The sequence below is a fragment of the Cucumis melo genome, chromosome 11 (assembly GCF_025177605.1).
Source record: "Cucumis melo cultivar AY chromosome 11, USDA_Cmelo_AY_1.0, whole genome shotgun sequence".
Classification (NCBI taxonomy): domain Eukaryota; kingdom Viridiplantae; phylum Streptophyta; class Magnoliopsida; order Cucurbitales; family Cucurbitaceae; genus Cucumis; species Cucumis melo.
In genome coordinates, this window is record NC_066867.1 from 9163704 (window position 1) to 9185818 (window position 22115).

General features: G+C 42.8%; 1 protein-coding gene and 1 long non-coding RNA gene across 10 annotated transcripts; both read left to right on the forward strand.

The window, feature by feature from the left end:
* The first annotated feature begins 9407 nt into the window (after positions 1-9407).
* Positions 9408-11570, forward strand: LOC103495908 (uncharacterized). 2 transcript variants are annotated; one of them, XR_539002.2, is made up of 4 exons: positions 9408-9683; positions 9788-10033; positions 10587-10663; positions 11017-11570. It is a non-coding gene; the product is annotated as an uncharacterized LOC103495908 (long non-coding RNA). The 2 variants fall into 2 exon arrangements; XR_007815392.1 differs by lacking the exon at positions 11017-11570 and having other exon boundaries at positions 10587-10895.
* Positions 11571-13079: 1509 nt separating this feature from the next.
* Positions 13080-22079, forward strand: LOC127151712 (uncharacterized). Of its 8 annotated transcripts, none has more exons than XM_051091688.1 (4): positions 13080-13419; positions 13504-13572; positions 14506-16294; positions 21823-22079. In XM_051091688.1, exons 3-4 carry the CDS (start codon positions 15061-15063, stop codon positions 21870-21872), a joined length of 1284 nt encoding a protein of 427 aa, XP_050947645.1. In that variant the 5' UTR covers positions 13080-13419; positions 13504-13572; positions 14506-15060; the 3' UTR covers positions 21873-22079. The 8 variants fall into 8 exon arrangements, 4 of the variants coding, with proteins under 4 accessions (XP_050947645.1, XP_050947646.1, XP_050947644.1 ...); XM_051091689.1 differs by having other exon boundaries at positions 13140-13419; positions 13501-13572; XR_007824843.1 differs by lacking the exon at positions 14506-16294 and having other exon boundaries at positions 13140-13419; positions 13501-13572.
* Positions 22080-22115: the final 36 nt, after the last annotated feature.

The following is a 22115-nucleotide window of genomic DNA, read 5'->3' on the forward strand; positions in this document are numbered from 1 at the left end:
GCAAATCTCATCATCATTAATAAAGCTTAAACATTCAACTCAAATAGCAATTAATAAAACATGCATTAACAATTTCTTTGGAAATCAATTTGTCACTCACAAATAGTAATTTAAACCCTTGGCTTGTAGACTTGCCTAATCTCTTCTTGACCTGAAATAATGGAAAATAAATCAATTTAATTTCCTTTGATTATGAAAATACTAAAATTTTCCTAAAAGTTCAAAAAATTCACCAAACAACCCAAAATCACTCAAGGGCATGAACTATCGTGCAAGGCACAATGACATAGGTTGGCACGCATGTGCAGGGCCTAAGTAGGCCTTGCCACGTGCTAACCTCGCAAGGATCAAGTCATGCGCCCCACTTGGCTGCTAACCTAACGTCTTGAGTGCGTCCCTTGTGCTTAGGACTGTCGCGTGTCACGATCGTAACCCTTTAAACACGAAGCACTTGTTCTGCTCAGTCAACAAGTCAGCCGTCCAAAAATCAAAATCCATGAACAAACTCGCGGTATGATGTAGCCTCCCTTCATGTTCTTGAGAAAATGGTTCTATAAAACGTGAGAGAGAAAATAAATTGTTGAAAAAATCATAATATGAGAGCATTGAAGACTGTCAGTTGCAAAGAAAAAGCTTAGTTTGCAAAGAGTGCGACAAGGCTCGGCGGGGGTTGGACTACTCAGGTACCCCCTATAGTACATATTGAGATTTTTGGCCTTGGCAGACTTGCATATGAAAAAGCCAAAATGTCACACTGTGGCTCGGCGACATGAAAATAAAAGAAATAGACTAAACTACTTTTAAGACATAAAGATAAAGCGAATTAGGGATATTCGGGCATACGGCCATAGGCAAACAACACCTTGGACAAGTATGCCCGTGACATTCTCCCCCACCTAAACGGTTTGCTGTCCTTGTCAACTGACGAAGCTTGAACTCTTCTATCTTCTGCGTCCAGGCTTCTAGATCTTCAACACGTTCCCAACTGGTCCCCTCCATAAGAAGGTTCTTTCACTTTACCAGATACTCATGGATCCTTTGTGTGGGTCTTTTTCCCCTTCTTACTCGTTCAGTCAAAATTTCTTCAACATCTTTATCTTCTTTCTGACTAAGGTCGATAATAGAGCGAATTACAACATTCTGCTGCAAGTCTTCAGTGTCTTAATGGTAGGGTTTCAGGTTACTCACATGCATTACTGGGTAGATTTTCATCTGTGTGGGTAACGATACTCTGTAAGATGTATTTCCTACCTTTTTCACCACTTCTACTGGTCTTTCGTACTTTCTGATGAGACGTTTATCTTTGCGTCCACGAAACCTGATCTGTTCCGGTCGTAGTTTGATGAGTATCTGGTCTCCTGCCCGAAACTCAAGAGGTCGTCGCTTCTTATCCGCCTCGATGCTTTTTCTAGGTACACTCAGGCGATGTCATTTGTCTGTTTCCATTCCTTTGTAAAATCGTGGGCCTGGGGATTCTTCTTTACATTGGGATGACCAACAAGGTGTGGTAATATAGGTTGCCAGCCCAAAAAAATCTCAAACAGGCTTCTCCCAGTAGATGAACTTGTCTAAGCATTGAAACAAAATTAGGCTACGTCCAACAGCTGGACCCAATTCTTCTGTCTACGCAAGTATTCCTCGAGCATGCAGTTGAATCGCTTAGTCTGACCATCATTCTGGGGGTGGTAGCTTGAGGATATGTTTAGACTCGTCCCCAAGAAGGTAAATAACTCCGTCCAGAAGGAGCCGATAAATCTACCATCCCTATCGCTCACTATACTTGTCAGGACTCCCCACAACTTAACAACATGCTTCAAGAACAATTGAGCCATCATTTCGGCTAAACACGGCTTTGTGGTGGGGATGAAAGTGGCGTACTTTGAAAATCGATCAAAGATTACCAAGATGGCGTCAAAGTCGCCTACCTTGGGAAGATGGGTGATGAAGTCCATAGAAACACTCTCCCAAGGTCTTATTAGAACTGGCAGAGGGTCGAGAAGTCTGGAATCCTTCGCTTTCTCTACTTTATCTTGTTGGTAAATGAGACACATCTTTGTGTACTACATGACATCATCACTCATGTTCGGCCAAAAGTAGTCCTTCTCCAGTAAGGCGTACGTCTGCTGCTATCTGAGATGGCCAGCCCATAGAGTGTCGTGACACTCGTACAACAATTTCTTCCTTAAGTCCCCTGCTCTAGGAACGTATAGCCGATTACCCTTTGTTATTAACAAGTCCTCCTCGACCCAAAATTGTTGTGTTTTGCCCGCTTAGCTAACTTCATGGCATTTTGAGTGACATGATCTTTCTATAAAAACTCTCTCAAGGTGTCTCTGGCTGACCCGCCAATCCCACTCGTTCGGAGGTGAGCTAACAGGCATATAGCCGCATGTTCATGTTTTCGACTTAGGACATCAGCAGCCTGGTTGCTCGACCCTTTCTTATGTTCAAATTCGAAGTCAAACTTGGCTAGAAATTTCTACCATCTTGCTTGCTTCGAAGTCAACTTTGGCTGGGTAAAGAAGTGTCAGGTTGAACTGTTGTTCGTCTTCACCACAAATGACGAACCTAGTAGGTATTATCTCCAGGCCCTCAAACAATTTACTATTGCAAGCATCTCTTTTTCAGACACGATATATCTCTTTTCAACTGCATTCAGCTTTCGACTCTTGTATGCAATTGGGTGCCCATTCTAGAGGAGCACGCCCTCTAATGCATAGTTTGACGCATTTGTCTCAACCACGAAAGGTTTGGTCACATCAGCAATCCCCAAAAGTGGCCCCTCCCTCATGGCTTGCTTCAGGCCGTCAAAGGCGACTTGACACTCGGGGTCCCAACTCCATTGAACATCTTTTATCAATAGTTTGGTTAATGGACTTGCTCGTTTGGAGAATCCCTCGACAAATCGACGATAGTAATTTGCTAACCCGAGGAAGGAGTGTAACTCCGAGACTGATTTCGGTACTTTCCAGTTGCATATCGCAGCAATATTTCCTACTTCCATCCCGATTCGACCATACTCTATCACATGGCCCAAGAAGTTTATCCGCTCTTGTGTAAAGGAACATTTTTTCTCTTTTGACATACAGTTGGTTCTCCTTCAATTTCTGAAAAACCTTTTACAGGTGGTCTCTATGTTTCTCCATGGTCGTGCTATAGACCACTATATCATCCAGGTAAACCACTACGAACTTGTCGAGATATTCATGGAAGACCTGGTTCATCAATGTACAAAAGGTTGTAGGGGGCATTGGTAAGACCAAATGGTATTACAAGGAACTTAAACGCTTCATATCTGGTGACACAGGTTGTCTTAGGCTCATCTCCCTCTGTAATTCTCACTTGGTAGTATCCTGACTGCAAGTCCAATTTCAAAAAAATACTTTGTCCCATGTACGATCAAACAAGTCAGTGATTATGGGAAGTGGATATTTATTGCAAACCATGAGCTTGTTCAAGGCACGATAGTCGATGCACAATCGTAAACTCCCATCATTCTTCTTCTGGAAAACAACTGAGGCCCTAAACGAAGCTTTTGCAGACTTAATAAACCATGCATTCAATAACTCATCTAGTTGTTTTCGAAGTTTAGCTAACTCCGAAGGTGCCATACGATAAGCATTCTTCGCAGGCAATTTTGCCTCTAGCATTAACTCAATCTCACGATCAATCATCCTTCGAGGTGGCAAAGACTTGGGAAAACTATCGGGCATCACATCATGATACTTCTCTAATACGCACATAATATCCTTAGGGAATGTCTCCCCTTAGTTCTCCGACGAGTCAAGTGGAATGGCCATAAATGTAGGTTCGTCTCGAGTGAGACCCTTCTTTAATTGCATGGCCAAAATCATTTTCAATCCATCTGGTTGGCGAAGGTCGGTTTGTACAATAGAGGGGGCTGATCTAGTGATCACCAAGCATTTGGCCAAAGGCATTGAGATCACCTGATGTTCGAATAGAAACTCTATTCCTAACACCACGTCAAAGTCGTCCACTTTTACCACCACAAAATCTATAAGGCCACTCCGTCCTTTCAACTTTATCATTGCTCGTTTCACTAGCCCAATGATAGGTAGGGCAGCAGAATTCATGACTTTCATTCTTTCCCATCCTTCTCCTAACAAAGACTAAATGTTTAGCTTCTGCTTCCATTATAAAATTGTGGGTGGCATCGGAATCAACCATAGTACTTTTGGTCGACTTCTGGTTGATCCAGGTGTCAACATATATTAAGCCCCTTTCCACTGGTGTGCTCGTCTCCCCTACCTTCTTTTGAAGACAGAACAAAAATTTCAAGGTCCCCATTCGAGGATTATCAACTTCCTCCATCTGGTCTACTTCCCTCTCAGTTTGACCTAATCAGTCGTCTGAATCTGAGGCTAAGGAAGCATGGCATGCATTGAACACAGTTTTGTTCGGACATTCTCTGGCCATGTGTGGTCCCATACATATGAAACAACTGAAAGGACGATTGGGCACATTCTGGTTACTTGGTCCTCACCAGGTGTTTTTAGTATTCGATTGGTGGGGCCTACGATCTCCATTAAAACGTTTGTCCCCTACAACCGTTTTGGGAGAACTTAGGCGGTGTTCTTATTTCCCCCAGACGAGGAACTTGGATGACATCTCACATCTTGAGAATCGTTAGACAAGTCAAATAGTCGCTCGGTCGCAGCGTACGCTGATGTGAGGTCTTGGACCCTTTGTTCATATAACTTTGTCTTCGCCCACGGCTTCAACCCTTCGAAAAAACAGAAAACTTTGTCTTTCTTTGACTTCAACATTTTCGAGGAAGAACTATGAGCGGAGTTCTATCTTCAAGGCATCCCAAGTATCTATCGTACAACGTCTCTCTTGCATGTCAACATACCGGGACCTCCACAATAACTTGGCATCCTAAGATAGATGCATCGTTGCCAATGTAACTTTGGCTTCCTCTATAACCGTGTTCGTGGCCCTAAAATACTGCTCGAGGTCAAAGATATAGTTTTCTAGGGCCTTCGCATCTCTTGCCCCACAGAAGGGCTTTAGTTCCAGAATCTTTACTCTACTAACTAGAATTGCTTCTCCAGCTGGAGCTTGGTTTTCCATTGCTCGCATTGTGAGGTTCAGTCTTGCATTCACATCTGTCATTTCATTTTTGACGACATTTAGGGTGGCTTGGAAATCCTTCGACATGCCGTTTATTCTCTCCAAAAGTATCTTTTGAGAGTTATCTAGATCCTGGACACCCTACTCAATATGGGCAACATAGCCCGTTGAACTGTTCACACGTTTGTGGCTATCAGTTCTTCCAACGTTTCCTTCTAGAGTGTCGACTCTTGCCAACAACTCTTGTATCAGTAATCCTTCAACATGGCCAACTACCGCATCGATTGTGTTAGTTTTCTCAGAAACCTCTTCGAGACGGGACTCTAAGAAGCGAATGAAGTCGGGAACTTCAACTAGGTAGAGCATCTGCTCCTCCAGCTTTACCAGTCGATCTCTCTAGGCCTTGCCAGATGGATTCGCCGAAGACATAATTCGGTCTTACTGTCAATTAGCCGATTTGGCTCTGATACCACTCGTCACAATCGTAAACCTTCAAACACGATTGCGCGACATTTGTTATCCTCGGTCAACAAGTCAGTCGTTCAAAAATTGAAAGCCTCCCTTCACGTTCTTGATAAAATGGTTTTATAAAACATGAGAGAGAAAATAAATTGTTGTAAACATCATAATATCAGAGCATTGAAGATTGTCAGTTGCAAAGAAAAGACTTAGTTTACAAAGAGATGCGTCAAGGCTTGGCGGGGGTTGGACTACTCAGGTAGCCCCTATAGTACATATTGAGATTTTTGGCCTTGGCAGGCTTGCATATGAAAAAGTCGAAATGTCAAACTGTGGCTCGGCGATATGAAAATGAAAGAAATAGATTAAACTACTTTTAAGATATAAAGATAAACGAATTAGGGGTATTCGGGCATACGGCCTTAGGCAAACAACACCTTGGACAAGTATGTTTGTGACACCGCACGCCTCCTTTGGCTGCATGCCCCTTGAATTGCTTGTCTTTGCACGTAGGCCATGCCGCATAGACCTTGGCCATGTGCCTAGTACTGGCCTATCTGCACACCACTGACCTCTTTTAACCTAATCTCCACGCCCATCTCGCCTTGCAAACTCTGTTACTCTGCCAGCCTCTAACTTACCCAAAAACTGAGTTTTTACCTAGAAACTTAACTTCATTTTGAAAAGTCATAACAAAATATCCACAACTCTTTCGAAAAAATTTTCTTCTACAAAGTTTCTTGAAATTGTCTTAAATCTCTGGCTTAAAATTGTCTTAAATCTCTTACCCTTAAATTTCAGTCAAACACTCCACGGTATGCGCTCTACAGCCTCTTGAACGTCAAGACTACTTAGATTCTTCCCAAAAACGACCTTTCCTCCTTCTTTTGACTCAAACCTTGTCTTCCTCACATCAAAATTTACCATCATCCTTAACTTAGAAACTAGACTCAATTGAAAACTTTTAGCAGTAATTTCAGCCAAAATGCACGAGTAAAATGAGAGATATTCTCTTCCGAAGTGACCTATTTATAGTGAGCCTTACATGATAATTTCTTGACACATCTAGCTTGCCAAAATTTAACTTAAGCGTGCAAAAGACACGTGAAAACCACTTGACCGACTTACTATCTCTCCTCACTTCACTCAAAACTCCTAAACAAAACGCTTTAATCCTTTAAATGTCTTATTAACGCCCTTTGCAATTAACTGCAAGCTTATCACGTATGCACATGCCTCCTCGCCAACTTCTCCACACCTCACTAGCCTCACAAAGATAAGTTCCTCACACCAACCTCATGGCCACCAAGGAAAAACGCCTAGTGCCTTTCTTGCCCTTATAACCTCTAAATGGCCAACATTAAACACCTTTAGAGGTTATCTACTTGACAATCTACACTTATCCAAAACGATCAAATAACCTCTTTAAAGGTAATCTACTCCTCTTTTGACTGCCCACTAAACCCAAAACACCTAGCCAAATTTTTCTTTTTTTATCAACGTAACCTTCTTAACTTTTTAACCATCCTTTCTTAGTTTTATTGGAATTTATGTCCTGAAACTCGTAGTTTTGTAATCATATTCTATTCAATAAAGTCGCTATTGAGAAATTGAATACTATAATCTTAAATCCAATAAAATAAGGTCTTAAGGCTATTTTAAGCAAACTTGAACTTTATGTAGAGTCATAAACATTGATCAAGTTTGAGTATATAGCTAAAATAGTCTCTAGTTTACAAATAAGGTTGGACTCTTATTTTGCGGACACTATGGATGTGAACAAACGATTTGATCTTCAATTGTTCATGTAGAGACGTGAAAGTGGGGACATCCTATGTAAAGAGTTTACAAAAGAATGAATGGTGAATAAGTCGCTTTTACGTAATAACGTCGTTTACTATTTAAAATTGACTATTTTGTTTACTGATAACCTTTCTAACTTAATCTTAATCCTGAGCTAACTATGAACTTTTGTTCATACAAGATTATCTTTAAATCTGTATAGGTAAGGGAAGCTCATGAGTGTTGGCCCAATACGCCTTCCATTTCATGGGTAAGAACAGGTGGATAGTGGGGACATAGGGGTGCAAGATAGAATTTATTTCTATCCGCTTTAGGGTTAGTAAATAGGTTGTTCTTTTAAAGATTAAATCCAAGTCTTAAACAAGGGGCCCAACCCTCTCATTTGCCTGAGAGAGAATCGGTTTATAGGTTGGACCTTAAACCAATTGTTCAAGTAGATCAATGGGACTTAAGGAGCAAGATATTGTCTCGGGGGTAAAATGATATTTTGACTCAACGGATGTCATGAACAACCGGTGAAGGATTAACTTACTAATCATGGTTATATCAAATTGACACAAATATATCTATAGCAAGGAGAGTGCAACTACGAGACTTTAGTAGAATGATCCTTTAGTTAAAGAATGTTGATTAACTTGGTCTAAAAGAGTTTAGCCAGTTAATTGATCTCGAATCGTTGGAGTCCATGATCTATAGGTCCATTAGGTTTCTCTACTAGCTCATAAGGAATTAACTTAGAACATTATGTTGGAATAATTCAAATTGTTCGAATTAGGTATAGAGAGAAAAACCGACAAATATATGTAATATAGGCATCCTTTTAAGATAAAGCTTTATGTTTATATGTGATTTAATAATTAAGAATATGAATAAGGATTCATATTCAAAAGCTCGGAATTGATAGAAATGATCAAAGTTATGAAAAGTCAAAATGTTAATTTTTTTTACTTTAAGAAAACTTAATATTTAAATTTGATTTGAATTTTGAGAAAAAGAATGTGGATTCATGCTCGGGAGGTTGAAATAAATCAAGATGTACAAAATAGTAAAAAGTCAAAATGTTGGCCTTTAACTTGAAAAAGTCAAAGTTTGACTTTGATTCAAATGTCAAGTTACCATATTATCCTTTGAATAATAGTTAGTGGAATGCTAGGTGTAGATTTGGCAACCTTATTGCATGCAATTTGCTTATAAATAGATTTTATTTCAAATGGGAAAAAGACTTTAGGAAAATTTTATTTTATAATTTGAAATTGCAAAATAAACCAAATACTCTCTCCATAATCTCAAACTCGAGGTCTTCCTTCAAATTCCATCGCTCTCTATTTCCTCTAATGTATGGGTCTCGCAACCCAGTTCTAAGTTCGAAGAATAAGGTCAACACTAGTGGTGGTCTCAACTTCAAGTTCATGAGAAGATTACAAGGATTGGAGAAGCTCCAAAGGTGAGTTTTTCTTTTGACCCTTATTTCTTCTAACCAAGGGTAGTCATGCACGTTAATTTCTAAATAGTTTAGATATATTTAGAGTAAAATTTGTTCCTTATCCCGCTATGTATCTCTCATTTTTTAGCAAATTTTTCTTCTTTCTACCTACCATGACACACTTAAAATGACACTTCTTGAATTTACATTCCCATCTTAACTTCACTCAAATTCAAACCTTCTAATATTTTCAGAAGACTTAAGTTTCTTAGTGTTTGGGGTCTACAATTAATGATAGCTTTCAACATTAGCAAATGAGGACGAACCGTATGACTTCTCAAATTGAAAGCTATCACTCCAAGAAATTCATTATTCAGTGAAAAAGTTTTAATGACGTAAAGTAATTTTTGCCAGTAAAAGATCGTTTATAGCAACGTAAAAAAAATGTGTTAAAAAATATTACTATTAGCAATACTTTTTTAATCCGTGCCACTAAAAGAATTAGTAAGCAAATAATGTCACTAAACATTTTTTTAGCAACAAACATGTATGTTACTACAACTTTACCAAATTCATAAATTTGCCCCTTCATTTCTAATTTCCCTCCGACTCATTTTCATTAAATAATTATTAAAAACAAAATTCCGCTTTCCCACCATTTTTCCTTTCTTCTTCCCTTCTCCACAAAGACTCCAAACTTTATCACTCCCTCGTTCATCTCTTTCTCCCTCGCGCGTAACTCTTTCACTCACGAAATCACTAGCTTTGCCCTTGTAAAGGATACCGTTGCATGTCTGCATTGTCCTCTAAGCCTGGGTAAGCACAGGTGAGCGTCTCCATCTTTCTCTCTTTTAAGTGTGAGATTCCTTTAACAGCCGTTCACGCACATGGCCCTCTAACCTTGGTAAGCATAGGGATTTCTCTTGTTTTTGTTTATGATTTAGATTACATTTTTTAAACTTTTTGAGCTCACCGAAGATCAAATCTCCTTCCTATTTTTTTCTTCAGACAACTATGGTCGAGCAGCTCATCGACGATCAGGTCTCCAAGTTCAAGGAGGCCTTTAACCTCTTCGACAAGGATGACGATGATATATTTTCTCAAATCTCCTGATGAGGAAAAGAGCTAGTTAAAGAAAGGAACTTTTAAAATAAAAGAAAAAGAAGGGATGTTTGCTGTCTTTATGAAATTTCTCTACACACACAGCTTGTATCCAGAAAGATTAGAAGAAGGGAAGAGGGAAATAGAAGTAAGGTAGCCAAAGAAGTGTGTGTATTTATGAAGTAAAGAAAACGACCCTTTATCAGCTATACATGTGTTTTTTTTCCAAATCCAATCCTTGTTCATCCAAGTTATCCTTATGTTCATGGCTACAGTAGTAACTATACAACTAATACGTTCAGTGATGAGAAAACAAGCATCAGTAGCTAAATTATATAAGAAAGAAAAGGGACAAAGATCATTATCGTTTTTAATCTCTTTTGTTTGTGTATGTTTGGGGTAGGGGGTTGTTTTTTTGTGTTTAGGGGATCTCTAATTTCTCTTTTCTCTTTTGTCAATGTATTATGTTCATTGTTCTTTAAAGATGTTTATTTACCAAATCATTCTACTTGCAACTTTTTTCTATTAGATGTAATTTTTTTTCCATTTTTGTTAAGAGTAAAGTAATCAAAGTAATGAAAAAAAAGAGAAGGTTGAATTCAATTGCATTAGTCTTTTATATTCCTGTTGATAACCTTTAGTTGCTTGGGTTGACAAGTAATTTTTGTTGATTAGTATTGAACATATGTTTTGTTGTCTAATGCAGTAGTTCAACTATTATTAAACTTCATTTGGATACACAACCTAGACACTACTTGGAAGGAAGATTCGTCCAAAATAATGGTATAACACCCATTTGTAAGTTGTCTTCATAGATTTTGATAGTTCCTTTTGATAGAGTGGTTTCCCCTTGTCATCTCTTTCTAGATCTTATGAAATATAAGGTAATGAGTAAGTGTTTTCACATTAATTATCTATATTTAACTTTTCTTGCAATCCTATGAATGATAGGATACCTTTCTAGAAAGATTTATATCATGTAAACTCCTTTTAAATCATCAATGAGCTTTTAAATATTATGGAATTCACATAGTTCTTGTGGTTAATTACTTGGGATCTAGTTGCTTAATAATGATACACATTAAATATGTATGCTTCACAGAAGAAACTAACATGTTTTATTCTTTTAATGTTAGAACATCTAAGAATGCTCTAAATGAAGTAATTCAACCAAGTGCAAAGTGTAGTTGAATCGTAATAAGTGACAATTGAACAATCCTAAAAAGGTTGACAAGTCAAGAAGCTATATCTAACATGGAACGGAGCTCATAACAATCTAATGACAATCACAGGTAATTTTTACAACTGAGGTAGGTGTTATGTTTGAAACTCTAGTTTGATATAAAGTGTTGGATTAGATTAGTATATACAAACATAGATCTTGCTTGTTGATGAATTCCTTTGAATTTCATATATCTATAAAGGTTTTCGTGTGTTTGACCCCCTCCTTATTGTGTGTGTTGCATGCTTATTTATTTTAGTTTCGTTCGAGAGTTCTAAATGTGATTCATATGGCATTGTATTTATGGCTTTATGCTTATCTTACAAAGGCTAGCAATTCAAGAAGATACCTCTAACATAAAAAGTTCATAACAATCTAACAATAGTTAACAAGTAATATTTATTTGAAAATCTTCTTACAACTCTAGTTTGTTGAAGCTATTGGATTTGATTGGTATATGTGTGTTGAAGTGCTATGACTATCCTGCAACTATATAGTAGTTTTTTTTATTTTATTTTATGTGTACTTAAATGATCATTTGTTCCTAAAATTGTTTGGATTAGGATTTGGTTAACTTATTAGCTATGTCTATTGTTTAACTTGTATTATAACTCTTAAACTTATTAGCTCTCGAAGTGTTAAAGAGTTTTGTTTGTTTACTTTACAATGTTAAACATGATTTTGATATAGTTATAGACCATTGGGTATTCATGCTTTTATTCTTGGTTGTATAACCTTTTGGTCAAGAGTTCACTAGGTATATGTATCACTTGATCCACCTAAGTGGACTCTTGACCCAAAAAACCTTTAAGGTCCTTTAATGATAAAACAAAGGCCACGATAGTATTGAACAAGTAAGAATTTCATATAAGTGTCTGGATTTCATTTCAATTTCTTATGTGAGATAAATGATAAGTGGACAATTATGTCAATAAGATACTAAGCAAGGAACTTCTGTTTGTATCAAATGAAAAATAAAATGGGTGATTGATTTTTTTCTCACTCAACTTTTGGTGAGTTATCTAATATGATGATTAGCAATTTGCACTCCCGAGTTTTCAGTCCTCATAATCCAACTGGAAAAGTTTGAATCACTTAGCTTGTCATGGAGTTCTAGCTTTGCATCCTTCCTTGTGATGTGTTTATGGAGTTCTTCGGTGTTTCTTTGGTACACAAAAGATCCTATTGATTAATGGTGTAGGGCTTGTGCTCCACTCTCCATGTGAGATATAGAAAAATTTTGTGGTAGACCATGTTTTTTGCCATCTTATCGAATATTGTTTGAGAGAAACTGTAACACCCCAATGATCTCATGTTGTTCATTTTTTTTTTTTTTTTTAAATTCAATTATTTATTTTTATTTTATTCATTTATTTGTTTATAATTAAATAATGAAACTTATGTCATCAAGATGTGAATTTTCCCCTTTTAAAATATTAAGCAAATTTCAACTTTAATTATACTTGGTAATTAAAGATTTAATTGGTATTTGGAAGTTGAGGGAAAGGAGGAATTTGGTGAAGATATTGGAGAAATTTGAGAGAGAAGGGTGAAATTTGGAATTTAACAAAGAAGAGAAAAGAAGGGAAATTATTTTATAAAAGGAAAAGAAAAGGAAAAAGAAAAGGAAAAGAAAAGGAAAAAGAAAAGGAAAAGAAAAGGAAAAGAAAAGAGAAGAGGGAGAGAAGGGGAAACCCTAGCCGCCGCCGCCAATCTCCACCGCCGCCGCCGCCGTCGCACGCCGCCGCAAGCCAGCCATCGTAGAAGCCGCGTCGTACCGCGTCCGCCAGCCGAAGGAGCCGCGCCGCTTCGATCTGAGGCAGGTCAGCCGAAACCCGTCGCGTCCCGAAGCCGAATCCACCTCTGCGCCGAACGCGTCGCGAAGCCGAGATCCATCTCCACGTCGAAGCCGCGTCGCCAGCCATCGTCGTCTGCATCCGAGCCGCGAACGCGTCTGCAAATCCGAGCCGCGAACGCGCCTACACCCGAGCCGTATCGAAGCCGCGAACGCGCCCGCCTCCAGCCGACGAACGAACCCGAACCCGGAACCGCCCGCGCGCTCGAACCTGGAACCGCCCGCGCGCCCGAACCCGGAACCGAACCCGCGCCCGTGCCACACGTGCCTGACTCTCCCGCGTGCAAGCGCGCCGCGCCGTGTGTTCCGCGTAGCCGAGCCGCGTCCCCTCCCTGTAGCAAGCCGAGCCGCACGCGAAGTCCCCATACCGAGCCGAGCCGCGTCCGCACCAAGCCGAGCCGGTCCTGCCTTCTTCCAGCCGAGCCGCCAAGCCTGTTTTGGCTCCTTCCACCTAAATTTTTGGTAATTTCCAAATTCCCTAGCCTGCCCAGTAATTAAATGAGTTAATTTGGAAATTTAATTAATTTAATTACTTTCCTCAAGAAGCAAATTGGACCAAATAGCTGCTGCAGCTTAGGACTTCCTCAGTAGGAACTCATCTAGCAACATCTCGAGGTAAGAGATTTCTACTACTAGCCCCATGTGAGAATTTGATGTTGCATGTTCCTTCAGTGACATACGATGATGGTTGGGCTTACGATGTATGATAATATTTTATCATGATCTGACGAATGACATGGCCATACTTTGGCATAATATTATAGTAATGAGAACCCTCGAACCATATGTGACTGTATGATAAGACTGATGGACTTATGATGTATGTGACTGTATGGTAAGACTGATGGACTTATGATGTATGTGACTGTATGATAGGACTGATGGACTCATGATGTATGTGACTGTATGATAAGACTGATGGACTTATGATGTATGTGACTGTATGGTAAGACTGATGGACTTATGATGTATGTGACTGTATGATAGGACTGATGGACTCATGATGTATGTGACTGTATGATAAGACTGATGGACTTATGATGTATGTGACTGTATGATAAGACTGATGGACTTATGACGTGGGTGACTGTATATTGAGAACTATTAGTGACTGTTTGATGATAGCTGTAGTGGGGGATGAGATGGTGGTTATTTTCTGATGATAATTTGATGACGTTGGCATATGTATGTTGGGATTGGGGTATCTGTTAACTTCTCCTATCTGAGTCGTACCTGCATGGGTGTCCTTCGGGATCACCACCTATTTAGGACTGTTAGGCTCGACGGGGCGCCAGTCCAGCATGACTATAGATATGACTCGAGCGACTCGACGGAGTCCTCGCATCCCGACGGTCCTAAGTGTCCCCTGGACACCGAAGACCAGAGTTATGTCCCTACGGGGCGCATGTTGCACGTGTTCGGGAGCGTGCCAGAGATTGGGTACTAGTTTCAGGACTCGATAGGAATGTTAACAGGCACCTAGTGGGACTAGTAGTGGGTCCCTTACTGAGTATTTTTATACTCATTCTCTTCATTTTATGTTTTCAGGTAGAGGACGAGGTAAGGGCAAAGGCAAGCTGGCGAGCGACGTGAAGTGACCGTGGCGAGCCATAGGGGTTTTCCTGCTTCCGCACATGTTTTACTTTACAGTTAAATTCATGTTTCGGCTTTCTGCATATTTACTTTGGTTATTTTTGTAGATAGGGCCCGCTTAGGGATTTTAAACTTAACTCGTATTTCTACATGTTACTTTAACTATCTTTCATAAATAAATTTGCTAGATTTCTTTGCATTTATTTACACCAGATTTTATGACTTAAACACTGATCCTAGATTTAGTAACCACTTCGATTCAGCATAAAGAGTCGGGTCGTTACAGTTGGTATCAGAGCGCAGTGTTTTAGGTCCTGTAGACTGACTTATGATGTAAGTCATTTTGTTTTGATTTTTACCTCACCCTATGGCTATACGGTCCTTCGTCACTCGCCAGGTATGCCTAAAGCTTTACAAATATTAAGATTATAATGTTGCCTGATTAGATTAGACTTAGAGTGAGAATATTGAGCTCTAGTGGTGAAAAATTTGTTGGTGAATTTAGGAAGAATGCCGCCACGTAGAGGTGCACGCCGAGGGGGTGGCAGGGGAGGCAGAGGAGCCGGTCGTGGCCAACCGGCGGAGCAACCTGCCGCGCCGCCAGTCAACCCCGACGTACCAGTCAACCCTAATGCACCGGTCACTCAGGCGGATCTCGCCGCAATGGAGCAGCGTTACCAGGCCATGCTGCAAGCTGCTCTAGCGCCGTTCCTCGCTGCTCAGCAGAACCAGGCCGCCCCTGTTCAGGACCAGCCTGTAGTCCCTCCAGCCCCTGTTCAGGACCAGCCCGTCATCCCTCCAGCCCCGGTGGAAGCTCAGCCGGTGCCAGTACAACTGTCAGCTGAGGCCAAGCACTTGAGGGATTTTAGGAAGTACAACCCGAAGACTTTCGACGGATCCTTGGACAACCCCTTTAGAGCCCAGCTGTGGTTGACATCCATAGAGACGATCTTCAGGTACATGAAGTGCCCAGAAGACCAGAAGGTGCAGTGTGCAGCTTTCTGTTTGGAGGATAGGGGGACTGCCTGGTGGGAGACTGCTGAGAGGGCGCTGGGAGGAGATGCCAGCAAGATCACATGGGAGCAATTCAGGGAGAGCTTTTATGCTAAGTTCTTCTCTGCCAACGTGAAGCACGCCAAGCTCCAAGAATTCCTAAACTTGGAGCAAGGCAAACTGAGCGTGGAACAGTATGATGCCGAGTTCGACCTGTTGTCCCGTTTTGCCCCTGATGTGGTAAGGGATGAGGCCGCCAGGACTGAGAGATTTGTTAATGGCCTCAGGTTAGACCTCCAGGGTTTTGTACGAGCTCTTCGACCAACCACTCATGCGGATGCTCTACGCATAGCACTGGATCTGAGCCTGCATGAGAGAGCTGGTCAATCTAAGGTTGTCGGCACAGGGTCAGCCTCGGGACAGAAGAGGAAGGCGGAGGCGCAGCCCGACGTAGTACCACAGCAGACTCCGAGGTCAGGAGGTGTCTTCCAGAGACACCGTCGGGAGCTGGCAGCAGCTGGGAGAACTTTGAGAGAGCTACCCACTTGTACTACCTGTGGGAAGGTCCATGGAGGACAATGTTTAGCTGGGAGTGGAGTCTGCTTCAGGTGCAGGCAGCCGGGGCACACTGCTGATGCGTGTCCTCGGAAACCCTTAGAGGCGACGCCACGTCAGCCTTCTGCTCCCCAGCAGGGGAGAGTCTTTGCCACGAACCGGCAGGAGGCCGAGCGAGCTAGTACGGTGGTGACAGGTACGCTCCCAATCTTGGGGCATTATGCTTTGGTACTTTTTGACTCGGGGTCATCGCATTCATTTATATCCTCTATTTTTGTCAAGCATGCGGGTTTAGAAGTAGAACCGTTGGGTAGTGCCTTGTCCGTCTCTACTCCTTCTGGAGAGGTCCTTTTGTCTAAGGAAAAAATAAGGGCATGTTGGGTAGAAATAGCAAACCATACCTTGAATGTAACTTTACTGGTGCTAGATATGCAAGATTTCGATGTAATTTTAGGCATGGATTGGTTGTCAACTAACCATGCAACCATAGACTGTTTTAATAAGGAAGTAGTCTTTAACCCTCCTTCCGGGGATAAGTTTAAGTTTAGAGGAGCAGGCATGGTAGGTATACCCAAGGTCATCTCAGCAATGAAGGCGAGTAAGCTACTTAGCCAGGGTACTTGGGGTATCTTGGCGAACGTAGTAGATATGGCAGAACCAGAAGTTTCCCTATCTTCCGAACCAGTAGTAAGGGAGTACCCTGACGTTTTCCCCGACGAACTCCCAGGACTTCCGCCTCCCAGGGAGGTAGACTTCGCCATTGAGCTAGAGCCCGGCACCGCCCCTATCTCTAGAGCTCCTTACAGAATGGCCCCAGCCGAGTTAAAGGAGTTGAAAGTCCAGTTACAGGAGCTGTTGGACAAGGGCTTTATCCGGCCCAGTGTATCACCTTGGGGAGCCCCAGTGTTGTTCGTGAAGAAGAAGGATGGGTCGATGCGCCTTTGCATTGACTACCGAGAGTTGAACAAGGTGACAGTTAAAAACCGCTACCCCTTACCCAGGATTGAGGACTTGTTTGACCAGTTACAGGGGGCCACCGTCTTTTCCAAGATCGACCTGCGATCAGGCTATCACCAGTTGAGGATTAGGGACGGTGATATTCCCAAGACGGCCTTTCGTTCGAGGTACGGACACTACGAATTCATAGTGATGTCCTTTGGTTTAACTAATGCCCCTGCAGTGTTCATGGATTTGATGAACAGGGTGTTTAAGGACTTTCTAGACCAATTCGTCATAGTCTTCATTGACGATATCTTGATCTATTCCAAGACTGAGGCCGAACACGAAGAGCACTTGCACCAAGTCTTGGAGACCCTTCGAGCTCATAAGCTATACGCCAAGTTCTCCAAGTGTGAGTTCTGGTTAAAGAAGGTGACATTTTTAGGGCACGTGGTTTCCAGTGAGGGAGTCTCGGTGGACCCAGCTAAGGTCGAAGCGGTGACCAACTGGCCTCGACCGTCTACAGTCAGTGAGATTCGCAGTTTTCTGGGTCTGGCAGGATACTACAGGAGGTTTGTAGAAGACTTCTCACGCATAGCCAGCCCATTGACCCAGTTGACCAGGAAGGGAACCCCTTTTGTCTGGAGCCCAGCATGTGAGAGTAGTTTCCAAGAGCTTAAGCAGAAGCTAGTGACGGCACCAGTCCTGACAGTGCCGGATGGGTCGGGAAGTTTTGTGATCTATAGTGATGCCTCTAAGAAAGGACTGGGATGTGTCCTGATGCAGCAAGGTAAGGTAGTTGCGTATGCCTCACGCCAGTTGAAGAATCATGAGCAGAACTACCCTACCCACGACTTGGAGTTGGCAGCTGTAGTCTTTGCACTGAAGATATGGAGGCACTATCTGTACGGTGAGAAGATTCAGATTTACACCGACCACAAGAGCCTGAAGTATTTCTTCACTCAGAAGGAGTTGAACATGAGGCAGAGGAGGTGGCTCGAGTTGGTGAAAGACTACGACTGCGAGATCCTGTACCATCCAGGTAAAGCAAATGTAGTGGCTGACGCGCTGAGTAGGAAGGTTGCACATTCAGCAGCGCTAATCACGAAGCAGACCCCCTTACTCAGGGATTTGGAGAGAGCCGAGATTGCAGTCTCAGTAGGTGAGGTTGCCGCACAGTTGGCACAGTTGGCAGTTCAGCCAACCTTGAGGCAAAAGATCATTGCTGCCCAGCTGAGTGATCCTTACTTGGCAGAGAAACGTCGTATGGTAGAGACGGAGCAAGGTGAAGAGTTCTCTATATCCTCTGATGATGGCCTTATGTTTGAGGGACGCCTGTGTGTGCCGGAAGACAGCGCAGTTAAGACAGAGCTTTTGACTGAGGCTCACAGTTCCCCGTTTACCATGCACCCTGGGAGTACGAAGATGTACCAGGACTTAAGGAGTGTCTATTGGTGGAGGGGCATGAAGAGGGATGTAGCAGAGTTCGTCAGTAGGTGCTTGGTGTGCCAGCAGGTGAAGGCACCTAGGCAGCATCCAGCAGGGTTGTTGCAACCCTTGAGTGTGCCAGGGTGGAAGTGGGAGAGTGTGTCGATGGACTTTATCACGGGACTGCCCAAGACCTTGAAGGGCTACACGGTGATCTGGGTTGTGGTCGACAGACTCACGAAGACAGCCCACTTCGTGCCAGGGAAATCCACGTACACTGCCAGCAAGTGGGGGCAGTTATACATGACGGAAATAGTAAGACTGCACGGAGTACCAGTATCCATCGTTTCAGACAGGGATGCCCGTTTCACTTCGAAATTTTGGCAAGGGCTCCAACTTGCATTAGGTACGAGGCTGGACTTCAGCACGGCATTCCACCCTCAGACTGATGGTCAGACAGAGAGACTGAACCAGATTTTGGAGGATATGCTGCGGGCCTGTGTGCTAGAGTTTTCAGGAAGTTGGGACTCCCACCTGCATCTAATGGAGTTCGCCTATAATAACAGTTACCAGGCTACCATTGGTATGGCTCCGTTTGAGGCTCTGTATGGCAAGTGCTGTAGATCCCCTGTCTGCTGGGGCGAGGTTGGAGAGCAGAGAATGCTAGGCCCCGAGTTAGTGCAGACTACCAATGCAGCCATACAGAAGATCCGAGCTCGTATGCTGACCGCACAGAGCAGACAGAAGAGTTACGCTGATGTACGACGTAAGGACCTCGAGTTTGAAGTGGGAGATATGGTCTTTTTGAAGGTAACACCGATGAAGGGCGTTCTGAGGTTCGAGAAGAAGGGGAAGCTGAGTCCACGTTTCGTGGGGCCATTTGAGATACTGGAACGGATTGGCCCTGTGGCTTATCGTTTGGCCTTGCCCCCATCCCTCTCAGCAGTGCATGACGTATTCCATGTCTCCATGTTGAGGAGGTATGTCGCAGACCCGACGCACATCGTGGACTTCGAGCCCCTACAGGTCAGTGAGAACTTGAGCTACGAGGAGCAGCCTGTCGAGATCTTGGCAAGAGAGGTCAAGAAGCTTCGTAGTCGAGATATTCCACTAGTCAAAGTCCTCTGGCAGAACCATGGAGTTGAAGAGGCCACGTGGGAGAGAGAAGAGGACATAAAGGCCCAGTACCCAGAAATGTTCGAGGATTAGAGCTTTCGAGGACGAAAGCTTTCTAAGGGGGGAAGTATGTAACACCCCAATGATCTCATGTTGTTCATTTTTTTTTTTTTTTTTAAATTCAATTATTTATTTTTATTTTATTCATTTATTTGTTTATAATTAAATAATGAAACTTATGTCATCAAGATGTGAATTTTCCCCTTTTAAAATATTAAGCAAATTTCAACTTTAATTATACTTGGTAATTAAAGATTTAATTGGTATTTGGAAGTTGAGGGAAAGGAGGAATTTGGTGAAGATATTGGAGAAATTTGAGAGAGAAGGGTGAAATTTGGAATTTAACAAAGAAGAGAAAAGAAGGGAAATTATTTTATAAAAGGAAAAGAAAAGGAAAAAGAAAAGGAAAAGAAAAGGAAAAAGAAAAGGAAAAGAAAAGGAAAAGAAAAGAGAAGAGGGAGAGAAGGGGAAACCCTAGCCGCCGCCGCCAATCTCCACCGCCGCCGCCGCCGTCGCACGCCGCCGCAAGCCAGCCATCGTAGAAGCCGCGTCGTACCGCGTCCGCCAGCCGAAGGAGCCGCGCCGCTTCGATCTGAGGCAGGTCAGCCGAAACCCGTCGCGTCCCGAAGCCGAATCCACCTCTGCGCCGAACGCGTCGCGAAGCCGAGATCCATCTCCACGTCGAAGCCGCGTCGCCAGCCATCGTCGTCTGCATCCGAGCCGCGAACGCGTCTGCAAATCCGAGCCGCGAACGCGCCTACACCCGAGCCGTATCGAAGCCGCGAACGCGCCCGCCTCCAGCCGACGAACGAACCCGAACCCGGAACCGCCCGCGCGCTCGAACCTGGAACCGCCCGCGCGCCCGAACCCGGAACCGAACCCGCGCCCGTGCCACACGTGCCTGACTCTCCCGCGTGCAAGCGCGCCGCGCCGTGTGTTCCGCGTAGCCGAGCCGCGTCCCCTCCCTGTAGCAAGCCGAGCCGCACGCGAAGTCCCCATACCGAGCCGAGCCGCGTCCGCACCAAGCCGAGCCGGTCCTGCCTTCTTCCAGCCGAGCCGCCAAGCCTGTTTTGGCTCCTTCCACCTAAATTTTTGGTAATTTCCAAATTCCCTAGCCTGCCCAGTAATTAAATGAGTTAATTTGGAAATTTAATTAATTTAATTACTTTCCTCAAGAAGCAAATTGGACCAAATAGCTGCTGCAGCTTAGGACTTCCTCAGTAGGAACTCATCTAGCAACATCTCGAGGTAAGAGATTTCTACTACTAGCCCCATGTGAGAATTTGATGTTGCATGTTCCTTCAGTGACATACGATGATGGTTGGGCTTACGATGTATGATAATATTTTATCATGATCTGACGAATGACATGGCCATACTTTGGCATAATATTATAGTAATGAGAACCCTCGAACCATATGTGACTGTATGATAAGACTGATGGACTTATGATGTATGTGACTGTATGGTAAGACTGATGGACTTATGATGTATGTGACTGTATGATAGGACTGATGGACTCATGATGTATGTGACTGTATGATAAGACTGATGGACTTATGATGTATGTGACTGTATGGTAAGACTGATGGACTTATGATGTATGTGACTGTATGATAGGACTGATGGACTCATGATGTATGTGACTGTATGATAAGACTGATGGACTTATGATGTATGTGACTGTATGATAAGACTGATGGACTTATGACGTGGGTGACTGTATATTGAGAACTATTAGTGACTGTTTGATGATAGCTGTAGTGGGGGATGAGATGGTGGTTATTTTCTGATGATAATTTGATGACGTTGGCATATGTATGTTGGGATTGGGGTATCTGTTAACTTCTCCTATCTGAGTCGTACCTGCATGGGTGTCCTTCGGGATCACCACCTATTTAGGACTGTTAGGCTCGACGGGGCGCCAGTCCAGCATGACTATAGATATGACTCGAGCGACTCGACGGAGTCCTCGCATCCCGACGGTCCTAAGTGTCCCCTGGACACCGAAGACCAGAGTTATGTCCCTACGGGGCGCATGTTGCACGTGTTCGGGAGCGTGCCAGAGATTGGGTACTAGTTTCAGGACTCGATAGGAATGTTAACAGGCACCTAGTGGGACTAGTAGTGGGTCCCTTACTGAGTATTTTTATACTCATTCTCTTCATTTTATGTTTTCAGGTAGAGGACGAGGTAAGGGCAAAGGCAAGCTGGCGAGCGACGTGAAGTGACCGTGGCGAGCCATAGGGGTTTTCCTGCTTCCGCACATGTTTTACTTTACAGTTAAATTCATGTTTCGGCTTTCTGCATATTTACTTTGGTTATTTTTGTAGATAGGGCCCGCTTAGGGATTTTAAACTTAACTCGTATTTCTACATGTTACTTTAACTATCTTTCATAAATAAATTTGCTAGATTTCTTTGCATTTATTTACACCAGATTTTATGACTTAAACACTGATCCTAGATTTAGTA